Here is a 23,874-nt window from a genome sequence, read left to right on the forward strand (position 1 = left end):
CGTGACTGTGTGTGAAGTACGCGCCATGTGGGACAGTGTGAGGAATGGCACGGGAACGTGTCATGTGTGACATGTTAGTGTGTGAGTGTAGGATGTGTGTGGCATGTGAGGTGCGATTATGTGATGTGTGGCTGAGTGTGTGAATGTGTGTGATGTGATGTGTGAATGTGTGGCATATGGCTGTGAGTGTGCAAATGAGTGCAGGGTGTGTGGTGGGTGGGTGTGAACATGCTGCCTGTGTGAATGTATGTGTCTAGGAAGATGCAGGTTGGATGTGCTGTGCTGGGGCCCAAGGCCTGGGCATGTGTGGGATGAGAGATTTTCACATCATGTGTGGCCCAGATAAAACCCTTAGAGACATCACGTTGGGGTTGTTAAGAGCAAGAACTAGGTGTCTCACGACGGCCGGGCAGGAAGGGAATGTTTGGAGCCTGAGAAATCAAAGCTCCCAGACCTGGGCCATCAGGTCTCTACTTCCAGATGTTGCCCCAGGGTCGCGGGGGAAGGCCGAACCCTGGCTAAACTCAAAGTGGGAGAAGTTTACTGTCTTCATGCTCTTCTCCCTCTCTTGTTTTCCCCATCTACATTTTCTCTCTCCTTTCTGCCTCTAAGGGCAGCGCAGTGTCCTGGAGCTCCCACTCCTGGGAGCAAGGGTGAGAAGCTGAAGCCCACTTGATGTGCAGGGGACTCCATGGCCTAACATCCTCTGGCGCCAGTGCTTGACCAGAGGGATGAACCCCAGGAAAAAATTCTGAGTCTCATGACAGGCAGGTGGACAGAATAAATAATACCAAGTACACCGGGAACTGCTCTAAGTCTTCGGGAAAATTCACTTAGTCCCCATAATAACTTAGGTTTATATTATCCTCCCTAAATTACAGATGTGATAAGAGAGATATTTCTCATAAGGTGATTTTGAGGATTGCCCGAGGTAAGCATTACAAAGGATTTAGCAAGATGCCTGGAATATAATATAAGGGCAGTGGAGATTAGCCTTTGCCATTAAGGTGGAAGTCCTTATGGGTTGTGCTTGGTTATAGCATCCATCACCCTACTTTGACCTCCCATGTCACCCGTCTCCAAACAGCCATCTCCTGGGCCTTTCCAGACCAAGAGCTAAGATCCTAGGTGGCCCTCCCCATGACCCAGCACTGCTCTCCCCAAAGACAGACCATGAGAATCCCCCCACCTGCTGGACTCACTGGGGAGCCCACTTCAGGTAGAGATACCTGGCTCAGGTATCCTGAGGTTCCGACTTTCTAAGAACTTGGGCCACAGGCTTGCCTATCCTGGAGTGAGCCACTCCACAGGAACGGGGCTTTGGGAAGGTCAACCTTTACTATAAGCCTACTCGTGGCTTTCTGCTACAAGAAATGGTAAGACGTCTTACCTGAATAGGGCTATACTTTTATTGGCATTCTAAGATTAGAACCCGAATACGTAGAATTTTTCACGAATTTTAATATAGCTTATGAGCAAAAATCTGGAATTTAGAGTATTCACCTCCACACACTTTGACTCTAGAGAGGTTGGATTGGCTGCCCATTTCTTTATCAGAGTTAGGAGGGGCTTACCAAGCCCATGAAACTCCTGGAGTCTTACAAGACCATCTTCCTTCCCCTCCTGTTTCAGCTCCCTGGCCAACTGGGGGCCATCAGTCTCAGTTTTACATCTCCTCTCATGGTGTACCCCCTGTCTACTTAGATATGTGGTCTTTCTGAGGTGATCTCTTATTATTTTTATTGTATAGACTCCCTGGTAGAGTTCATCATTTCAGAGAAGCTTGTGGGGTCAGGGGGACAGTCCTTGTTTCTCTGCCTTGGGGACCAGCTTCAAGACCTTACCACAGTCAGCTCCTCTCTGGGGTCTACTGTTCTTAGGAGAAATGTTCTGTCCTGACTCTTGGGAAAGTCTTGGACAAACTGTATATCTATAAATGATAGATAGATAGAGAATAGATGATATAAATATAGATATATATCTTTACACACCAAAATCAACTGCTATAAGCAGATTCTCAGCTACTATTGGGCCTTAGTAATATGTAATCGTTATTACATAATAGATTGTTTAAAAGAAAAAAATCAAGATAATTCAAGGACTTGACAAGATTCTTTTGTCATTGGAAATATTTAAGTAGTTCTCTGAGTGACTGCTGGACACTGATCATTGCTATTTGGTTTATCATTAACCCCACAGTTGATTGTTACTCCCCAGTACTGGGCTGACTAGTGTCCCTCCAAAATTTATGTCCACCTGAAACCTCAGAATATGACCTTATTTAGAAACGAGCACTTTGCTGTATGGAATTCATTAAGATGAGGCCACACTGGATCTGGGTGGACCCTAAATCCAATGGTAAGTGTCCTTGTAGGAAGGCCATGTGAAGACAGAGAGACACAGCGGGAGAAGGTCAAGGGGGGATAGCGCAGAGGTTGGAGTGGTGCAGCTATGAGCCAGAGACCACCGAGGATTACTGGCAGCCCCTGGCAGCGAGGGGAGAGGCACAACCCCCTCAGAGATTCCCCCTCACAGCCTCCCCAAGGAACCAACCCTGTGGACATCTTGATTTCAGACTTCAAACCTCCAGAATGGTGAGAGACTAAATTATGGTTATTTTAAGCCACGCAGTTTATGGTACTTTTGTTACAGTGGCCCTAGGAAATTAATATACTCCCCCAAACTGGTGAGTCTTTAACTTATTAGATATCCCATTTCAGCTACAGCCCAGCTTCCTTACTCATATAAAGATTTAAGGTGGACTTTGGGTAGTACATTATTATACCTGGTATCACTTATTTATAATATCAATTAAGAATAATGTAAGGTTGTCTATGGCAATTGTTTAGTGGCATTTCTTGGCCTTTGATTCTAGGGACCAAGACAGGCTGTCTGAGGTCAGGATTGGCTTGTGGGTTATTGGCATTAATATAGAAGCTGCATCTTAATCCTTCTGACCTACAAATAATGCTTTGGAGGTCAGGGATCAGCTTCCAGGGGGAAAACAGTGACAGGTTGTGATGGATCTTGTAGTTTGGGTTCTTCTGGAATGATGGGCCATCATTCCAGAAGAAGCTAGATATGCATCCCCATTACAGAGAACAGGGAAATAAACATTCCTGATGACCACCTCTCTGGACCAGGGTGAAGCCCAAGGCTCTGACCTAGTTCATGGTCTGGGAATCAAGCCTGGACACTGCAGTTGGTAAAGCAGGAGGGGAGATCAAGGAGGACTGAAATCTAAGTCTTGTCAGGGGCAGACTTAGAAGCACGAAGTAACGGAAGCTGTATGTTCAAGGTCCATATGGAAGCAAAGGTTCTGCCCCATATCAGGCAGGATAGAAACCTGGGAAGAACTTTCTCCCAGAGAGAACTCTCATAGACAGAGGCCGCGAGGATGAGTCTGGCGTGGGCTGGGGGCTTATAGGCCATGACAAGGTTTAGTGCCAGAACCTTGAAATGGCCTTGGCAGACAAGGAGGTCCTTTATCTAATTGCTGTCCCCCAGGACACTTTGGGTCAACTATTCTAAAAGCTAAGTTATCATTTAATGAGCTTCTGGTTGATATTTCTATGGAGGGAGTTTACTCATTTCCTTACTTGATTTTTGATTAATAGCCTCTCCATCTGGGAGGATGCCCCAGGAAGGTATGAGATTCAAGGTCAAGTATTCCAAGGATGCATAACCAAGATTTTTTTTTAATGCCAAAGAGGATTGCAGTTATACTTGCTTTCAGTTTATTCCATTACAAATAGTCCTAATTATGTTCTGTAACAGAGAGCTTTGGGATCTTGACCATTGGTGTAGACCTCTAACTATTCTTTTACTGAAGATCACCTTGGTCTCACTTGTAGGCAGTCTGCTAGCCCCCTCTCAGCCCAGCATTGGAGGTGGGGGCGGGGGTACTTTGGCTTGGGCCCACAGCCTGGAGTACCTGAGAGTGGGACCAAAGCAAAACACTCTGAAAGGGCTGTCTGGGAAACAGAAGGTATGGGTACAAATGCAGTCTGAGCCTCGTTGGTGGCAATCACGGTCTTTAATTATTAATGAAGTCACATTTTTGATTTGTAAGCGAGTGTCAGCTGGTAGGTGCTGGTTGAAGTAGAGCTCAGAGGGAAAATGACCTTAAACCTTAGCTCTTTGGAGATCAGCCCCTCCCTGGCATCATCAAACACCATCTTTACTTCCCTTTGGTTGGGAACTCTTCAAGTAAATGGCTTACCAGTGTTTGACCACTCTTTTATCCCCTTGTGTCCCTCTGAGTGACAGAAAGGGAAAGAGTCCTCTTCCCTGAGGTGGGACTTGTGAAAGACCGGTCCCCATTATGTTTTTCTCTTCTTCCTCCTCCTCCTTATTCTAGAACTCTGCCTCCATCAGGAGTGCAGGGGCTTTTATAGAGAGATTCCTGGCCACCCCTCATCTTGACACTAGTTTATGCTACGTGGTACCCTTGAGCAAACCTCTTTGCCTCTCAGGACCTCAATTTTCTCTCCTGCGAAATGGTTAGCATGTGTGTTTATGATTCCTTGTATATATGCCCATGTTACATGATCCCTCAGGCCCTAGGACTCCAGACAGTTTATGATTTCTCCCACTGTGGGTGGAGGTAAGTGTCCCTGATGAGGATTTCAGGTCTTGGCGAGTGTAACTATACCGAGAGGAGCTGCAGCTTCCAAGGATTGAGGGATGTTTACAAAAAGGCTGCTGGCTGGGTCTGCAGCCTCTCTGTCTGTGTCTAGAAGAATGCCTTGGTGCTAGTGAGTATCCAAATACGTATTTTCAATGAAGGAAAGAAGAGGAGATGTAAGGGAGGGATGCAGAGAAGGAAGGGTGGAGTGGAGGGGAGAACCCCAGTGAGGGTCCCATTAGAAGGGTGTGGAAAAGCCTTCTTTCTGAAATTATCTTCCCACCCACGTGATCTCTCTTCTTTCTGAGAGGTGCCTCCAAGATTTTAATTCTCCTTCTACATGTTGGGCTCTCTCATTAAAATAAGCTGCAGACAGAACACCTCTTGGCCCCTCAACCCCACCAGGAACAGTTAGGCCGGGCTTGGATACCACCGAGGAGGGACCAATAAACCCTCTGAGCACAGGTAGGAAAGTGGGGTGTGAGTGCACGCAGTAAAGCCCCCTGGAGCTGAGGTCCCCTGAGGATCAATATGATTCTGAAGGCGATTGTCATGAGTGGTGGGAGAGGAGAGAGCGCCTGGCACCTAGGCTTCCCCAGGGCCCTCCTGGACTTCGGCAGCCATGTTGTTGGTCTGGAGCAAGAAGGCGGTGTAGGCCATGTCGGCTTCCTCCTTGGAGGACTAAGGGGGCAATACGACAGGAATCAGTGTTTGGGGCACTGGCTCAGCGGGTGGGGGGTGGAGGGAGGGTAGGCACTAATATCCTGAATTCATAATCTTGGCCTAAGCAACCCAAGCCTGTGTTGACCTGCTGCTCTTATTCTAGCTCCCCATGCTCTCACCAAGGACTAATTTTGAGAAGCGGAAAGTTGCAGTTTCTAAAAATATCTCCCTCTGTCTCACTACCGCCTTCTGACAGGTGGAGTGGAACCAGCTCTGTTGCTTGGGCCCGTCCCCGGAAGAGCTGCCCACACAGTCCAAGGGCAAGGTGGTCTAGACTGGTGTCAGGCACAGTGGTTCACATTTTTCTTTCGCTACCTGCTCAGAGATGGAGCTCAGCCACGACACAGAGCTAGAGGGGAAGGCCGTCTCCAGAACAAGCTTCCTCCCCTACTTGTTCCAGATTCGGGGTCTCTGCTGCTTCCGGGGAGAGTAGATAGGATAGCAAGCATTAAAACCCTGGCTTAAGGAGGCACAGGGCATGGGAGAAGGGTAATATGTGACGCAGAGTCAGGAGTCACCTCTGGTAGGATTGTAAGCAATGTGGCACTTGGTTGGGGTGGGGATTGGCTTCTGGTGACTACCAAAGTGCCCACTGTCAGCAAATGTCTTTCAGACCCAAGCAGAAGGCTGGTCCTGAGCCAACTCTCCGGGGAGGCTGGGTGGCCTGATGTCCACAGGTTCCACAGCCCAGGAAAAGGATCCACCTAATCACTGGCATTTGACATTTGACCTTTCCCACACTGTGTCTGCAGCTTTTATGCACTTCCTTCTCATCTCTCGGCCTCCCTCCCTCTGGCATGTTCTCAGCTTACCTCCTGCCTCTGCCTCAGCCACATCAACGCCACAACCAGTAAAACACACCTTGCCCTCAAAAAGTTCTGAATACTATTTTCATTACTTCCCTATTCTGACATCAGCTCCCACACCGAGGTGGTTTCTCCTGAGGTTTAACTGCAGTCCCTCGTGCTGCACTTCCTGTCACACGAGTGAGGCCTCCCTCTCCCTCCTCACTCTTACCCGTTTTGCCTTCTTGGGTTCCTCAGTCTCCACGGTGTTCTCGGTGGTGGTGCTGCACTCTGTGGGAGGAGCAAGATGGGGGGATTAGCCTTCACTGGCCTTATATTCCCACCCCAGAGGCAGAGGCAGGTCTAATTCTTGCTCTCCCAGGGGCATTGGGCATTCCCTTGAGTGAGGGACATACCATCTTTTCCTCCGAGAGTTGTCTCCTGAGTGACTGGCGAGACTCCCATGTTGTCATTGGCACCAAAATCTCTGGAGTTCTCAAAGTCTGACATGCTAATGTCTGTCCTGTAGCTTCTAATCGAAATCCGGTCTGTCCAGGAGAAAGGCGAGTTGGTGTAGGGACAGAGGACACATGCAAGCAGGACATGCTGCCTCTGAGGGAACCCCTCAGGAGAGCTGGAGGGGGCAGCATGGCATGTCGCTCATCTCTGACTCTGACCCAGAGCAGAATGGAAATGATCAGAGTCTCCTTTCCTGTCCCTTCTTGCAGGGAATCAATACTCAACAACCCCTGATTTCTTTCTTTTCTTTTCTTTTCTTTCTTTCTCTTTCTCTCTCTCTCTCTTTCTTTCTTTCTTTCTTTTTCTTTCTTTCTTTCTTTCTTTCTTTCTTTCTTTCTTTCTTTCTTTCTTTCTTTCTTTCTTTCTTTCTTCTTTCTTTCTTTCTTTCTTTCTTTCTTTCTTTCTTTCTTTCTTTCTTTCTTTCTTTCTTTCTTTCTTTCTTTCTTTCTTTCTTTCTTTCTTTCTTTCTTTCTTTCTCTCTCTCTCTCTCTCTCGTTCTTTCTTTCTTTCTTTCTTTCTTTCTTTCTTTCTTTCTTCTTTCTTTCTTTTGATTTATTTATTTGACAGAGAGAGAGAGAGCAGGGGAAGGGACACAGGGAGAGGGAGAGAGAGGGAGAGAAGCCGATTCCCCACTGAGAGCAGAGCCCGATACGGGGCTCAATCTCACGACCCTGAGATCATGACCTGAGCCAAAACCAAGAGTCAGATGCTCAACCGACTGTGCCACCCAGGCGCCCCAACAACCTCTGACCTTTCAAGGCACAGCGCCTCATTCTCTTCTCACATCAGCCCTGTGAGGCGTTTATTATTATCCCAGCCTTGAGCCCTGAGGAACCTGAGGCATGAAATGGGGACACCCAAAGTCACACAGCCAGCCAGTTCTCAAAGTAGGCTTGCATCCTGAGCTCCTCGTCCAGGCAGTCCTGCCTCTGGACGTGGACCCTGAGCCATCACAGGTGGCCTTCCAGAGACAGGAGCACTTAATATGAGTTTTGGGTTTCCCAGAACCCTTTCTCAAAGAGCCTATGAAAGAGAAGGGACCATGGCAACCCCACACTAAGGGCAGCTAAGCCCCCCACTGAGGTCCAAGGGCTCAGGGTTGGGGGGGCAGGGGCATCCCAGGCACTCACCAACATTCTTCCTGTGCCGTGCTCTAAGCACTGCCACGACCACGGCCCCCACTGCCAGCACCAGGCCCAGGGGCACCAGGGTGGAGACAAGCACATTGGAGCTCCCACTTGGTCCCTCAGAGCTGGAAGAAGGACTGAGTTAGTCACTGGAAGGGAAGCCTGGGGCCCCAGGATGTGCCAGCAGGCTGGCTCCTATTAGTTCTTTCTTTCCCTCTTCTTGATACAGGCCCCTAGCTCTACTCTTCTGAGGAGACTTCCCAGACATGGCAAAGGCAAAGACTGGGCCGTTTCTGCATCCCAGGCCTGGGAAATTGAACTGAATGGTGGACACCACCCCAGCCGCAGGAGAAGGGCCGAGAGCGCCACTGGCCCCTCCTGAGCACAAGCCAAGGCAGTGAGGGCTGCCCCACTAGCGAGAGGAGGACGGGCTTTCCTCTGGGCTCCCCACCGCCCAAGCTCAGGTCCTTGTCCTCTGGGATATTTTCCCTCACCTGCTGGTGTCTGCGGATGCTCTGCTCCCATCTGCGGGGTCTCCGGTATCCTTCACTGGATTGTCAGCCACAAAAAGCCTGGGATTCTGAACAACTTTGCTCTCAACCTCCCTGACACTTGACTCTTCAGCAGGAGCAGCATCCACTTGGCTGACATCTTGGGACCCTGGAGAAAGACAAGTGGGTCTGGATTATTGTTCTTTCTATGTTTTCACCCCTTGAGATTAGGGAATTAGAAGAGTGGGACTTCATTAGCAATCATAGGGTCAGGGTGAGATCTCAAGGCTGTTGGAGGACAGTCCAGGATAACACTAGGAATAGATGATCTCTGTCCCGTTCATACCAAATTCATTTCCACCTACAAGGCTCCATGGCATAGATCCAGCTCTGCATAGGGGCTGACGCATCATTTGGAGATAGGGGGATTTTTCTCAGCTTTTGAAACCCTGCCCCAGGTCTCCTGACCGAAGGGCTGGGTGCAATCATGCTGCGCCCTGGTGGTAGCTTGGCAATGGGTCCCTCAGTGAACCAGACCAAGTGGGACCATGGCACAGTAGGATTTCTAAAGGGACTAATAATACCCTTACTAGGGATAAAACACTTCCTGTGACATTTTAAAGAGAGACTTAAAATGCAAACAAGCTAGAAGAATTTGCCTTAATTTTCTTTATCAGATCTTATACATGAAGATATCTGGCCCTCTTTTGAGAGCAGGCTTTGGCAGAGTATATTGCATGGGATAGTGATTTTGAAATTTCACTATGTAGAAGATCTCACTTACAGAAAGGGCTTCAAAATAGCCTGAAGGGGCAACTATAGGACTTGTCTTGAAGCTATGGTTATATGGCAAACTCACTTTTTTTTTTTTTTTCCGGTTTGCATGTTTATTTCAGATGTTCCTTGTAGAGGGCTCAATGAGACTAGATAGAGGCTAAATCTCCCCTGCCTCCAGTCTCTTAGAGCCAAACCTGGGGGCCACCTCTGATGGAGGAGCTGGTATGCAGGATCCTTCTCTGGTGTCCCCGGGGGACATAGACCTCAGAGACTTACCTTTTACCCTCTCCTCGACTGCCACATAGACAGCTGTGGTCTCTCCGTATCGGAGGCCATTCTTCACCCCGCACCAGTACCAGCCTTCATCCGCCTTGGAGACTGGGTTCAGGGTCATGGAAATGATCTGGCTCTTCTGGTCACAGTTCACGACGGCCTGGCTGGACCCTTGGCTGGGCAGAGTTTTGCAACCTTTGTTACTCCACTTGCACCAGTATTTCTCATAGGAGTAGTATTTGCATGGGAATTGGCAGGAGAGATTGAAGGTCTTTCCCACCCAAGCAGTGGCATTCTTGGGTGCCTTGAGGCCTGGTTCTCCTAGAGCAGGGAGGGAGGGAGAGATGGGCACAGAAGTTGACATTGGTGATACTGCGGGGAAGTGACTGTGGTGGGGACCTTTATCCATGGCGCATTTCCTCTCTGGATAGCATTATAAGTAAATACATTATACTGAATACATAAAGAATGTAATTACATGCCTATGTAATAATTATTATTGATGATCCTCCTGCATTAATCTAGTCTATCATAAAACATAGACTCTTACACATTGACCTCAGTTTGCTTTCCTTGATCTTCTCTTCTCTTCTAGATGCAATACAAAGAGCTGCACTCTACTTCAGCTGATGGCATATATACTGTAAAAGAGGCCAATATTCTTGATAATAAAAGGTGCTACACGTGGTAGTTTGGAGAGTGTGGGGTATGCACACGAAAGGGTGCTTGTTACAGTTATGAAAACATGATGTCTCGGTAGGTCGGCTCTCTCCTGAGGTTTGTCCCATCAGCATGGGATGAGATAAGAGGAAGAGGGCCTGAGGGGGATGTCACTGCTGACTGATGGGTCCTGGGGCTGCCTCCCCTCCCTCTTGTCCCAGTTCAGCTCTTACCTTCGACAATCTTGAGCTCCACCATGGACCTCCAGCGATGATCACCATTGGTCACACACCAGTAGAAGCCAGCATCCTCGGTGGTGAGCTGGTTGAGTATTACCGTGTAGGTGCCATTGCCTGGCTCTTCGTGCAGTGTGAGCCTCCCTTTGTACTGCTCCTTAACCAGCCTGTCACTCTCCACCAGTGGTTGGCAGTGTCCATTTTGAGTGTCTTCCCAGCGACACCAGTACTTTAGGCTGTTTGCTTCCTTAGGGTTGTAGGGGCAGAACACTGCCACAGAGCCACCAACCACACCTTTCACCACAGAGGGACTCTTGGGAATTATGGTCTCTAGAAGTACAGAGATGGAATGGAACTTCAGCAACATGGTCTGGGCAACCTCTTACCCATGGTCTCAGCTAGGGCAGAGAGTGAGGTTTAGACTATTTACCTCATTCCCCTTAGAGAATGAGAAAGACTTTCCTAATGTCACAGAGCCTGTAGCTGGAGACGTCCAACCAGACTCCAGTGACCCTCACCGCTAGTCTGGGCATCTTGTTTCCTTTCCACATCTTATTCTGGGCAGAGAATGGAAGGAGTTTAAGGAGACACTATCAGTTCTTCTCCTTGGGCTTCTTATAAAATCTCTCTATAAAAAGTTTTTGTCTATTTATTAGCTCATCTCATAAAAATGGCCAGATAGTTTTTCTCCAAATTAAGAAAATATATTTGGTATAGATGGTATGATTTAAAATATGAACTATGTAGCACAGAAGGTTTACTTGTTGACAACTCTGAGGGCCATCTCAGGAAAAAAAAAAAAAAGATGGCCATTCTCCAAAAAACTAAAGCTGACGTCCACTGGGAACACTGGACGACTGAAGATGCTAAGGAATGTGGTGAGGACTGAGCGGGATATAAAAGTGATGCGCAGGGAATGTGAGCCCCTTAAGGAAACGTCACAGGTGACATTGAACTGCAAGTACTGGTTTGCTGTTTCTCATGAGGGTAACTCTCTGCAGGGTGCTCCCAGGTTGGGGGGGGGCGGGGATTTAATGATTTCATCACCTTGCTGACTTGCCAAACTAGAGTTGAGTAGGCCAGATGGCAGAATAACAAATAACCCTACGAGATGTTGAGGGGGAAAGTTAGAGGCTGGGGCATTGTTTTCCTGGGAGAGTGCTGACACCAAGATAAGTCAACATTTCTCCCATTTCAGTATGAGGGATGAAGTGCCATCCTGCTTGAAAGACAGGGAGAAGGGACAGATGGCCCTTGCAAGCCCCGCCATGGCACTGGGATTCCATGCTAAGTCTTCACCATGGCTCTCTGAGACCCAAACAATCTGCGGGTCTTGCCTCAATGAGGAGCTTCACTCTCCTTCTTATTAAACAGGGACAGCCATCAAAAGGCCTTTGACAGAGAAGAATTAGTAGATAACACAAGGCTGAGGCTGTGTTTTCTAGCTCTCCTGTCCAGCTGCCCACATAGCAGGCAGCTCAGGGCTCGATGGGGAGCAGATGACGCTGACTGACTGATGGATATTGGATAGGCTCGTAGGGTATGAGCCAGTCACCCACCTGCTGGGCTGACACACCTCTTCCCCTCCCCATCTCAGGTCTCACCTTCATTGACAAAGAGTTGCCAGGCCTGGATGGGCCAGCCTTTCTGAGGCTGGCCATCAGAGTCGGCTCCACACAGGTAGTACCCTGAATCCTCTTTCCTCAGGTTGGTGATATGCACACTGAAGAAGCCCTTATTCATGGGAGTGAGCAGGATTCTGCCCTCAAAAGCCTGAGCCTTCTTCCCCAGGGTGTTGATGACCACATCACAGTCTTTCCCATTGCTTATCCGGCACAGAAATTTGGCTGTATCTTTCACCTCGGCGCCCAGGGCACAATCAAAGGTCACAGAGCCCCTCAGATCTCCATAAAGCAGTTCAGGCTCAGGCTTCAGCACTTGGAGGTCCATGTTGCTCTTCTCACCACTGGAATCATCCCCGATCTGGCAGATGTACATCCCAGCATCGCTGAGCTGGAGTCGCGTGATAATGAAACTGAATTCTGATTGGATGGTATCCTGAATAACGATCTCTGCCCTGTCCTTATAGTTGGGGTTCACATTCTCTGTGGAGTCAATGACTAGAACACAGTTCTGGCCTTCCTTCTTGCACACAGACTTCTTCTTCTCAGAATTCTCAAGCTTGAAGGGGCAATTCATGGTCACTCTTCCGCCCAAGTCAGCAACGTAGACTTTAGTGTCGTTTTGGAGCCCAGGACCTGCAGGATAATGGGCAGGTGGCAAGTTGTGATTTCACTTTCTTGCAACAGAGGGATGTTCAGTATTCCCAGTGAGGGTCTGGCTGTGCCTATCACCTTCATTGCCCTCCTTCCAAAAAGGACACTGTCAGAATATGTCTTCCAAGGACCAGTCTTACTGCTGTCTCCTCCGTGAAGCTCTCCCCCAGCCGGCACTAATCTCTTCCTCCTCTGCTCTCTTGACACTTACATCTGTATCTCTTATTATATCTGATCTTGCCTAGAGTTAATTATGTTCCCCACAGCCTGGAAGTCCCTTGAGAGCAAAGACATGCTTTACACATGTTTGACCCCCCATGTTGTGCCTAGCACGAGGCCTACACATAGTAGGCACCCAAATTAATGTGTGTCGAAATAAGCAGAATGAATATAAGTATAGGGTGATGGATTTCAGTGCATTGTGATAGAAGTTTCTAAAATTTACAACAGTCCAAATATGGAAGGACCTGCTTTGTAAAGCAACAAATTTCTGCCATTTCAAGTGTTTAATCAGAGGCTGTATACCCAATGTTGCCAGTGTTCTTTCAGACATCCCGTATAGGGTCAACTCCAAGTTCTCCTCCGCTCTTAAAGTTCTTCCCTTTTCTGACTCTCCATGACCACCCAAATGAACTCTTTATTCAGTCCATAGATAGCACCCAGGCATATCCCAAGGGAATGTTTTTGAGACATATCTTTGAGAACCCCTCCGGTTTTCCTCCCTGAAGACCTCTTTCTCTCTTAATTTCCTTTGATTAACTGAAATGCCCTTTGTTGTTGAACCCTTGTCAGAAAGATCTTTCCTATTTTTCTCTTCTCTTAACTAGAACAGGCTTATTCAGTGGCCTACTCTTCCAGGGCCCTGGTCTTGGGGCAAGAACTGATCATTTCATTTATGTTGAGGACTAATGGATCCCAGGTCAAAAATGCATTTTGAAAGAAGCCTTCTGGTGACCTTAAGGTCTTGATCTGAAGGGATTTAAGGGTCCCTATAAATCTCTCCTTGCCTTTTCTGTCTCTCTCAGCTCAAAGACTTCTCTCCTCACCAGCAACACACACACAGTGAGAGAACTCCTCCTCCTGATGCTCTTCTAAGCTACTGCCTTAGTAAAACCTTCAAATGTCATAGGCCCTGAAGACCTAGAAAGAGTGCCCACCACCCCCAAGGGGGTCCCATCTGTCTCACTTCCACATTCTATTATGAAAAGTCCTTGCCTCTGGAAAGAGAACTCACAGCCTTCCCCACCCCATGCCCAAACACTCTTCCCTCTCAGGAAATTCTTCCTCAGGCCCTCCCATGACAGCTGTGATGAGTCCCTCTCACTTTCCCAAAGGAGCCCAGGGAGCCTGGATTCTTACCACGGCTGACCACCAGGCTCACATCAAAGGACAGGCCTCGGCTACTAATGCCCAGACCACACTTGTAGCGCCCAGAGTCAGCCTGGGTGAGACGGCCAATGTTCACCACAAATGTGTTGTTCTCTGGGAAGTTGGTGAGGTTGGCTCTGCCCTCATAATCCTTGGAGACGTAGCCCTCCGAAGAGATGAGTGTCGTGCAGCGGCCCTTGGCATCCTGCCGGCACCAGTACTTCCGGGTATGCCGGTTGACGGAGGAGTCTGGATAGTAGCATGTGATGGATGTTGAGCCACCTTCCACACTGCTCACTTCCTGGGGACCGAATATGGGACTCTTCATGGAGACCACTGTGGGGACAAAAGACAGAGGTTTTCGGAGGCCCTGGCAGGTAAAGCCTGCTGAAAGGATCCCGAGGGCCTCCCCCGAGGAGATGAAATCTTGCGCCTGACACATGTGCCTTCTGTGGATTATTTGTTATGTACTACAGCGGGACAATTGCTGCTGGACAATGCTGCATGATTTGCTGCGATTGGGTAAAATGATTGATTAATCATTATTACATTCTAACTGTGACTCATTAAAGATCACCATTTTAAGGACAATGGAACGTCAAACTTATTTCATGATATCCTTGTCCATTAAAAAAAAGTCACTTTGTGGAGTGCTACACCATTGCATTTGTTATCTAGTATTTTCTTATATTTTTAAAAACTCTTTGTAGATTCTTTTGTTTGTTTTTTTTCCAGATAAAAATATTGAGAGCCAGGAAGGATAAGTCATTTCCCCAAAACCCCATAGCAACTCATAGGGATGTCTGGTTTGAGGTCAAGGTCTTTTTTTTTTTTTCTTCCTGGTGAAGACCTTTAACCAGACTCCTGGTCTTGAAAAGAGGAATTGCCATTCCTGTTCCTGACCCCCAACACTAGGTCACCATGTTTTGTTTTGTTTTTTTTTCAGATGTGACCTTTCAGCATCATCTTTGTGACTCCTCCTTGAGGCAGTGCAAGTTTTGAGAGTGGCATCCCTGGGGATAGGCCTGATTTCAGTGTTCCCAAGGAACTGGGTCCTGGAGGGGTGGGCTGGGTCCTGACAGACGCACCTGGAAAGACAGCCAGCAGGTAGGTGAGGAAGAGGAGCCCCATCGCTAGTAGCTCTCGAGGGGCTGTTCCACCCAGGCCAACTTCTTTGCAGGAGGCTGAAAGACAATAGAAAGGATGAAGCTTTGTGTTTTCCAAGGCTAGCTGGCCTTAGAGTTCCTGTACCACCTGTTTGGTTTTGTAGCTCCAGTAACTGACAAAAAGTCTGTTGAAAGAATGAATGGCTCCACCTTTCCCATTATAGTTCAAAGTCCCACTATTTCACAGTGCTTTTTATTCCTTAATAGTTGTAAGTAGATATTTGTCTTCTCAACTAAGCTGCACATTCCTTGGGGTAAGGACACGGGTGCCATTTTTCCTGTGTCCCCTCTGGGCGGCATGGTCTGTAAGATCTCAGGAACAGCTTACTGGATGACGGGTTATACCAACAAGTGGCCCCATCTCTGTTTCAGCTGCCCTCCCTATATCCCTGGCATACTTTATGGTTTGTTCATATGAGCAAACTGAGACCCATAGAGAAGGTCTGATAAGGATTAAAGTTGTAAATGTCACAATGATAATCTCTTACCATGATCTCCTTCCAGGCACTGTGTTAAATAATGTACATGTATTATTTAAACTTAATATCCCCCTCTGAAGTGGTTGTTCTTCCCCACATTTTACATAGGAATAAACAAAAGCTTAAAGCTAAGTGCTTTCTTCAAGGTCATATAGGAATGAAGTGTCTCGGTGAGCAGGGTGAGGTGCGGGAGATGGGCAAGACTGGAACCCAAACTTGTCTGACTCCACAGTCCAAGCTCTTTGCCTTCTCCCAATGCACTGGGTCACACCTCACACCCAGCCGCAGGCTTAGCCCTGCGCTCATTCTTGTCACTGCTTAGCAAAGCATTGTCATTTATGCTTTACTGGAGCTTTATAACTTCCCTTTAACTAAGACAAAGTGGATATAATTACAACCATCTTATGGTTAAGAAAATCAAGATCTTGAGATGCTGAGTGATAGGCCCAAGATTTCCCAGAGACTTGGTTATGGGGTCAGGGTTTAAAATGCAGGTATTGTGACGGGGTGCCTGGGTGGCTCAGTCGTTAAGCGTCTGCCTTTGGTTCAGGTCATGGTCTCAGGACCCTGGGATCGAGCCCCACATCGGGCTCCCTGCTCCGCGGGAAACCTGCTTCTCCCTCTCCCACTCCCCCTTGCTTGTGTTCCCTCTCTCGCTGTGTCTCTCTCTGTCAAATAAATAAAATCTTTAAAAAAATAAAATAAAATGTAGGTATTGTGACTTATTATCCTGCCTTATGATTCAGGGCAGAGGAAGCTGGAGAATCTAAAATAAGGTCCCTTGGAGGGTCCGCTGCTGGTAAACCTTGTCACACCTGTGGATATAGTCCTAGGCTGGGGTGGGGTGGGGGGTGTTGAAGTTTGAGGGTCCCAGGGCTCAGCCTTACCACTGCTGTCCTTAAGATCCAAACTGCAGCCCAGAGGATGAAAGAGGTGGACAGAGGAGCCCCACTTTCCCACGAACTTCTGTAGGCTTTAACCTTTGGAGTGGATTTGACAATGAGAGCGTTAAGGGAGAAAACCATGTCAATAAGCACAAGGCAGTAATGAGCACCTATAAAGATAAGGAAGCTCTAAGCACTAGGGAGACCAGAGAGGGATCTCCCAGGCTCCTCTTAACCACCTTGGCCCCTGTTTCTGCTCCCAGAGACTCCCTTCATTAGCTTGAGCCAAAGGCAATAGAGCTGTTTATCTTGGTTATTTCTTTTCCGGGGTGGGGGGCGGGGGGAATTCCCCAGCAAGGAACCTTTTCATTTCCTTGTGCAGATAAAGGTATTCTGTTTCTTCAGTTCTTTGGAAGAGTAAGGGAAGTGGGTTAGGAAAGGGGAGGACAGATATGGGTGTTCGGTGGCAGCTTGAGGTTCTCTTGATTCCAGTTAATTGCCCCAGACCATTCACACCAGGCCAATGATTAACTTCTGGGGTAGGTTCTTAGCCAAATGCCAACATCAGCCCCAAACTGGATGCAGTTAGGAGATGCTGGCTAGAGGAACCACCTGAGTGGTCACTACGGGTCACCATGAGAGAGACTTCCAGGTGGGACTAGGCATCAGAAGGCTGGGAAGTCTGTCTCCTCCGGAAGACTTGGGATGGGCTGGCTGCAGAGTCCCAAGGAAATTACCCTGGGTAAATTGGGCCTTGGGGGCAGGGACAAAATGCCACATGCTTTTAAGAACCAAGCCAGCAGTTCTGGTTCCTATTCTCACCTTTAGATAGACAAGCTCCCTAATATTTCTGTGTGACAGGAATGGGTGCCTCCTCGGGATTGATAAAAGTGATTTGCTCTGGGTTACAGAGAAGCAGATGCCTGCTTTTCCCAAGTGGGGGTCCCAACTTCTGGCTCAGGCTTCCTCTCATTTGTGACATGCTTACATGGCCGTGAGTGTCCACCTGGGGAGAAGACATGCACATGGACCTGTTAGCCTTGGCACAGCCTCGGGCCAGGAATGAGAGCATCAGGCGTGCACAGCTGGAAGGCAAACCTGGTAGGGAGTGACCTTGGTGAGGAGCACAGACTCTAATCACAAGGGAGATGGTGGGAGGGCAAGAGCACCACCACTCTCGGAAGCAGGAAATCTTCTTTGTCCAAAGCTAAACTTGAAGCACAATTTCTCTGCTAGCAGCTGAAAGAACGCTGGGCTTTGAAAATCAATAGAGATCTTTCCTCTCAAAACCAGACTTTTCTCCCAAACCTGGGAAATTCAGGTCTCAGGGAGGACCCAGTCCATGGTGGTTGGAGCTGGTTTAAACAATTTGCTTAAGGAAAGAACATAATATTTATTGGGCACCTACCAGGGCACCAGATGCTTTGCTAAATGCTTTTCTTACATGACTTCATCCATCATCACAGCAACCCGGAGAGGTAGATATAATTATCTTCATGTTGTAGATGAGAGAGCTAAAGGTTAGAGAAATTCTTGGCCCCAAGAATCCACAGCAGAATCAGAGCACTACCTTATTATCACTCCTTAGAAGAGCAGAGGAACCTGTCTTTTTGGAATCTACATAGGCTAAGATAACATGCATGAAGGCACTTTTTCTTGTCCTTAAAACAGGACTTGTTCTTTTTTCCAGCTAGGCTGGGATATTCTAAATCACTCTCATGTTACCAAGTTACTGTCTCTGACACATTCACAGCATGTCCACACAATTGAGGATTGGGACAGGTTTAGGCTGTGCTGGAGAATAGAGTTTATCACCTTATAAAATTTATCCACCTGGCTCCCCTTCGGTTAGAGTGACTGAACTTCAGCTCTACTAGGGTGGAATCCAAACCTTTGTCCATCGAATCTATAGTTTCCTTTTTTATTCAGAGGGAGAGGGATCTCCTGGACCAGGTCCTAGCATGGCTGCTGGTGAACCATGTGGCCTTTAGCCCCTCTAAGCTCGTCATATGTTTGGTACCTAGCAGAGGGTCGGTCAGGGCCTCACAGCCCCAGGGGCTTCAGAGAGGACAGAGAGCACGCACTACGGGGACTTGAAGCCAAGTTGGCAGTTTCTGACATCTTCCTGTGAGTGTGAACTTGGAGGAGAAAGAAGTTTGGAGCTCAGAGGAGTGGGAAGCAACTTGCCTGGCTGGGGTCGGGGCTTTCTCCTGAGAGAAAGGCACCGCCCGAGTCCACAGGAGCAGAGCACGTACTAGAGTGATCCTGGAAATTGCATTATCACTAAGGGAGGGAGAGCAGGCTGTGTGGTTTGGAAGGGCCGCAGACTTGAAATGACAAGTGGAAGCTTAGGAGGGTTTATGTAATTTATGTAAGTCCTGGAGTGTGGGAGAGTCTCCAAGTAAAGGCAATGTTGGAGCAAGGGATTAAGAATTCTAGAGGGCAAGAAGATGGAGAAAGAACAGTCAAGGGGTCTGAAGAATGCATGACTTAAAAAGATCCAAGACTTTCTAATCCTATCCCTGTCAAAAATGGCCTGCATTAATGCAAAATTTAAGTAGAAAGTATGCATTTGAAATACCAGCTCCATGAAGCTCTGGGAATAAGCTTCGTGGATTTCCAGATGACCTTTCTGCAAAAACTTAGAACCTTGTTATTGATTCCATCCCATTCTACCTTGATATGTAGATACTTATCTCGTCCACTCAACCAAATGGCTCGCTCCTGGAAGGCAGAGGCCAACTGAGATCAGTCTCTACAGCCCAGAGGGGCTTGCATGAGAGCATCTGGCAAGGACCAGCTGCTCAGCAAAGTCAAATGGGATTGGAAATGGTTCTATCTCTACCCTCTCTGTGGGAAGGGCAAAGTCAGGGCTGATTCCTTTCACTTTGCCAAATGCCTTCTCGGTTTTGGGCATGCCAGGGACAGTTGCATGAAGAGGAGCCCAGAGGATGGAAGAGAACCCAGAGGTCCTGAGTCCTTCTCTGCTACAGGCTAGCAGAAGAGCTCTATCACTTGGGCAAAATACACTGGCTCAACAACTTCATCTGTAAAATGGGCATCATAGTCCCTGAGTCTTCTAGAGAGAAGGGCTTCTGTGGGATGGGGACTATGGAGGGGGAAATGGGGTATGCATATGGAAGTACTTAAATAGTATAAAGTGCCCTTCCAATGTAGGAGGTTACAATCACTCTTAAGCACAAGGGAGTGGGGTTCTGTGCACTTGACTTTCATGGTTGCCGTGCACTTGGAGAGTGGCACAGAGTGTGGGCTCCACCGCTTGGTTATCAGGTCTCTCACTTGGGGGCTGTGTCATTTGGGGGCAGGATATTTAAACTCTTTGAGCCTCAAGTCGTCAATTGTACCTAGTATAGAGAATTGCTATAAACGATTAAATGAAACAACGTATGTAAAGTCCTTAGTATGTTGGCGGCTTAAAAAATGTTAGTTCCTTTCCCATCTCCTTTCTAAAATGAGCACAGTCTTCTCTTTTTCCTGTCCTATAGTGAGAGGAGAATAGAAGTCTGTTTACTGGGCATCCTTTGAGGACTGGGGGTGAGCTACTCAGATTAGACCAGCATGGTCTGGAAGAAAAGAGTAGGTTGGAAGTGGGAGACATAATTATAGCTAGCACATATGGAATTATTTTCAAGTGCTTTGCATGTGTTTACCTCACTTAATCTTCGCAGCCACCCTAAGAGAGAATAAAATGGGCAAACTCATTTCACTGATGAGACAATTGAGGCACAGAGGAATAAGAAATCTGCCCAGGGTTACAAAGCTGGTAAGTGACTGCTATGGGATTCAAATTCAGGTACTCAGGACCAAGAGCAGAGGCTACGCTGTACTAGGTGGGTCTTGAAATGGCGAGGAAGCGGTCAGTAGAGGAGGGAGCAGGAAAGCCACTCTTAGAGAAGTTACTCCAGTTTCCTCCTCTTCACTTTTCACAGGAAAGATAGTTCCTGTAAAGAGACACCTGAACCCACAGGTAGGTGCCAACAGAGAAATTTCTTCCTGAAAAATAATAATAGCTGCTATTTATGTAGCCCATACCATGTGTAAGGCATATTATGTTTGATTCCTGTAACTGGACACATTGCCTCCAAAGCTTCTTTCTACATGGTCAATGCCAGGGACTTTGGGATCCCAGCCACAGCCCACCCAGACAGAGGGCAAGACACAGTTGAGGAGGGCCCCTGCCGAGCACAAGCATGGATAAAGTTACCTTTTTTTTAAGTTGGGTAGTTTGTTTTTTAGGCGATGTCGAAAGGTCCCCATGACCTTGTCAAAATGGCTGTACCAAAATGTCATCGTTCACACTTGCTGGGTGACTTTATACCACTCACAGGAACTCACGGAGGAGTCATTTCCTCACCTATAGATGGGATTATGATACCTACCTTGCCTACTTCCTAGATTTAGTTCAGGCGGGAATGCGATGATGCTGTGAAAGCCCAGGGTAAGTGAATTCACGACATGGAATTTGCTGTCTTCACACTATTGATAAAATAAAGCCACAGAGGTTCTAGAGGCGCTAAGAGACAGCTAATGACCAGAGAGCTAGTGGCTCTCCTGACTTCTGCTGCCCTGTTCTTTCTGCTACATCACTACATCCAAGGCCAAGGAGAAGCATGGTTGGATGAAGACTTCCAGAGCTGGCTCTGGGCGGGGGTGGGGGCAGATAACTGCCTTCTACCCTAACCCATGAACGGGTGTATTCCCCACCCGAGATGTTCAGGAAACTGTAATCCCCCTAGTGAAGGGGGAGAGCAGTGGTGGAGGCTTTGGTGCAAAGCCACCAGCAGGTCGGCTGGCCCCAGGCCTGGGACAGTTGCGCAAACGGAGCTGGGGGCCCAGGAATGGAGCTTGTGCAGCCGCTGTGCTTATGGACGAGGGTCCCGTGGCTGGCTAGCGATGCTGTCAGGATGGGCAAAGGGAGAGCATGGAGGGAAGGGGGCCTCCTGGCTGCAGAGCCAGGGGGAGCATCAGGACTCAGAATGCTGTCTGTGCCTGGGAGGGGGCTCTGCCCTACTTACTCACCCGGGGAGGACCTCATTTTCCCCACCTTAGTGAGGGCAGGGTGATAAGATCACACATATTATGCCTCTGCACGGCAGGAATCAACTGGATCAAAACTAGGTTCAAACAGGAAAGGATCCCAGAGCCTCTCTGAAGCCCTGAAAAGGGGCTGTAGGTGCCCTCACCAGAAAGCCAGAAGTGGAAAGCTTCCAAGACTAGAGGACTTGCTATGCATTATCTTACCCAGGTCTGTCTGGTATTCAGTTAACTCCTTGAGTAACTGAACGAAATTGAGACTCACCAAACGATCTTCATGTTCCTCTGGAGGTTACAAAGCAACTTCACACCTATTTTCTCATTTGAACCCCACATACCTGAGTGATAGGTATTATTTGGATCCCCATTATACAGATTAAGAAACGGAGGCTCAGAGAGCCATGAGATGACTTGCCTAAGGTCACACAGTTAAACTATGGAGGAGTTAGTCGGGAATTCAGGGGACGAACTTATAGAAAAAGTACATATGCTGACCACAGACATTCCTTCTTCCCACCGGCTGATATTTCACAGAAAAGGGGTGGGGGTTTCCACACACACGTGCACCCTTGCTCATCTCTCTGGGCCATGGACCTCTGCTCCCCGACCACATACGCAGCCTCGCAGGCTGTGGCCCTTGTCCTCCTCACCCCACCGTCTGCAGGCTGGGAGCTGTGAATATAGAAGGTTGCCTGAGCCACCATCCCAGGCCCTTCCCAGATGGCATCCCGTTGCAGCTCCCAGAGCAGCCACACTTACTTTAAGCCACTTTCTTCTCTCCCGGCAACTCAGATTCGGGGGCACAGCCTGCTGGCTGGTCCACAGCCTGGGGCTTTCCAAAAGTTGCCAGCAGGACACTGGATGGTGCTGCCAAAACTGAAACTGTGTGCAGTGCTTGACCCACACCTGGGCTCTTAAAGGGACACTTTCCCATAGGCCTGGCGGCCAGCCAGGGGCACGTGACTCTCACAGATCCCTTGCTTTCCTTTCCTTTCAGCTTTTCTGACTGGTTCCATTTGCTCCCCTTGACCTTGGGGAGACTGTTACCAGGGAACCCTCCATCATTACAGCAGCAGGATGAGAGACAGAGTACAAGCATGAAGAGCCAACTCTGCCTTTTTCTAGCTGCAAGATCCTAGGCAAGTCATCTTTATATTTCTTTTCATCTGACAAATAGGGCTAGTAATCCCAAACCTACAGGTTGAGGGTATAACAGATATTAGACGTAAAACCCTGGTCCAGGTATGGTATGAGGTTCATATGCATTTGATGGAGCACAGGTGGCAGGAACGGCTCACGCTCCTTTGGCCTCATCTCCCCACTCTCTCGAGAACCCCCCACTTTCTAGGATACTTAGCCTGGATGAAGTCCGCTCTTTACACATCTTCTGAAGAGTCCCCTTTTACCAGCCCCAGTGCTTCCAGGAACTTGGGGAACCGTGGCTCATTCGATTTTACTCCCTACAAGGATTAAAGACGGGCTGCTTCTGGGCTCCCCGGAAAATGGCGGACCTCGGAGCCATGTTGGGACCCGGGCTCTGCACCAGAGCAAAGTCGGCGCTTATCTGCCGAGCTGGGTGGGGAACATCCTTCCCTACCTCAGGTCGTCCTTGGTGGTCTCCTGGAGATGATCCCGTTAGGACTCCCAGAGGTGCCCCAAATGATCTTAGTAGTCCCGTGTCACACAAGTGAAGCCCACTCCCCAACACACACTCATATGTCCCCCTACCCCTCAACACACACCCCTCCCACAGAATCCTGCCCCATCCTACCTGTGCGGGACTGACCCAGGCTCTCCCTACGGCATCCTGCCGGCCAAGCCCAGAAGGGGAAGGAGGAAAGGAGAAATAGAATCCCAGAAAACGCAAGGCGGTCAAAGCCCCAAGTCTTATTTTAGCTCACCACTCACTCAGGAGTGGATATCAGCCTGCAACTATTGGTTTGGATGGCAAGAAAAGAAATTGTATTTTCTAGCATGGAACTTAATTTCAGACCCTAAATGCACAATCTGATTAATATTAGAAAATAAAATTACCTAGTCGCTTCCGGGCAAGCTCGGTGCAATTCAACGAGCTCTCCGTCACTTCACTCCCGATTTAAAACTCAGTCTTATTTGGGACTTCTTTCCTTTTTGTCTCCCTTCTCTCCTCTGGTTTTATGTTAAATCTGGGGGAAGTGGGGCATGGACAAGGGGGTGGCTTATGTCAACCTTACTGTCGAGGCAGTAAGAAGGAATGCCCTACTTTTTTGACCTTGCTTTGTCGTGGTTCTATGTTGGCTTCATCCCGGGGCAGGAAATAGCCTTGTCTTCTGAGATGTGACTTGTCCTGCTGGTCGGTGGCCCTTGTCTCTGCTCATCTGGAGACTATCTATGGCCCACTCTATGTTCTCCTTGTCCCTACTTCTGGGCTCCTTCAGGTAGGACTTTT

The 23,874-nt window shown here is 48.3% G+C and overlaps 1 protein-coding gene across 7 annotated transcripts; it reads right to left on the reverse strand.

Annotated features, from left to right (window-relative positions):
* Positions 1–4,017: 4,017 nt before the first annotated feature.
* Positions 4,018–22,362, reverse strand: PIGR (polymeric immunoglobulin receptor). 7 transcript variants are annotated; one of them, XM_027613279.2, is made up of 13 exons: positions 22,206–22,346; positions 21,942–22,118; positions 16,395–16,487; positions 14,951–15,046; positions 13,854–14,198; positions 11,823–12,476; positions 10,216–10,548; positions 9,326–9,643; positions 8,276–8,441; positions 7,785–7,906; positions 6,552–6,683; positions 6,368–6,426; positions 4,018–5,308 (listed from the first exon to the last, which is right to left on the reverse strand). In XM_027613279.2, exons 4-13 carry the CDS (start codon positions 14,991–14,993, stop codon positions 5,213–5,215), a joined length of 2,268 nt encoding a protein of 755 aa, XP_027469080.1. In that variant the 5' UTR covers positions 14,994–15,046; positions 16,395–16,487; positions 21,942–22,118; positions 22,206–22,346; the 3' UTR covers positions 4,018–5,212. The 7 variants fall into 7 exon arrangements, with proteins under 7 accessions (XP_027469080.1, XP_027469078.1, XP_027469082.1 ...); XM_027613277.2 differs by lacking the exon at positions 16,395–16,487 and adding an exon at positions 20,792–20,888; XM_027613281.2 differs by lacking the exon at positions 21,942–22,118 and adding an exon at positions 20,792–20,888 and having other exon boundaries at positions 22,206–22,343.
* Positions 22,363–23,874: the final 1,512 nt, after the last annotated feature.

Source organism: Zalophus californianus, chromosome 10, assembly GCF_009762305.2.
Source record: "Zalophus californianus isolate mZalCal1 chromosome 10, mZalCal1.pri.v2, whole genome shotgun sequence".
Lineage (NCBI taxonomy): Eukaryota > Metazoa > Chordata > Mammalia > Carnivora > Otariidae > Zalophus > Zalophus californianus.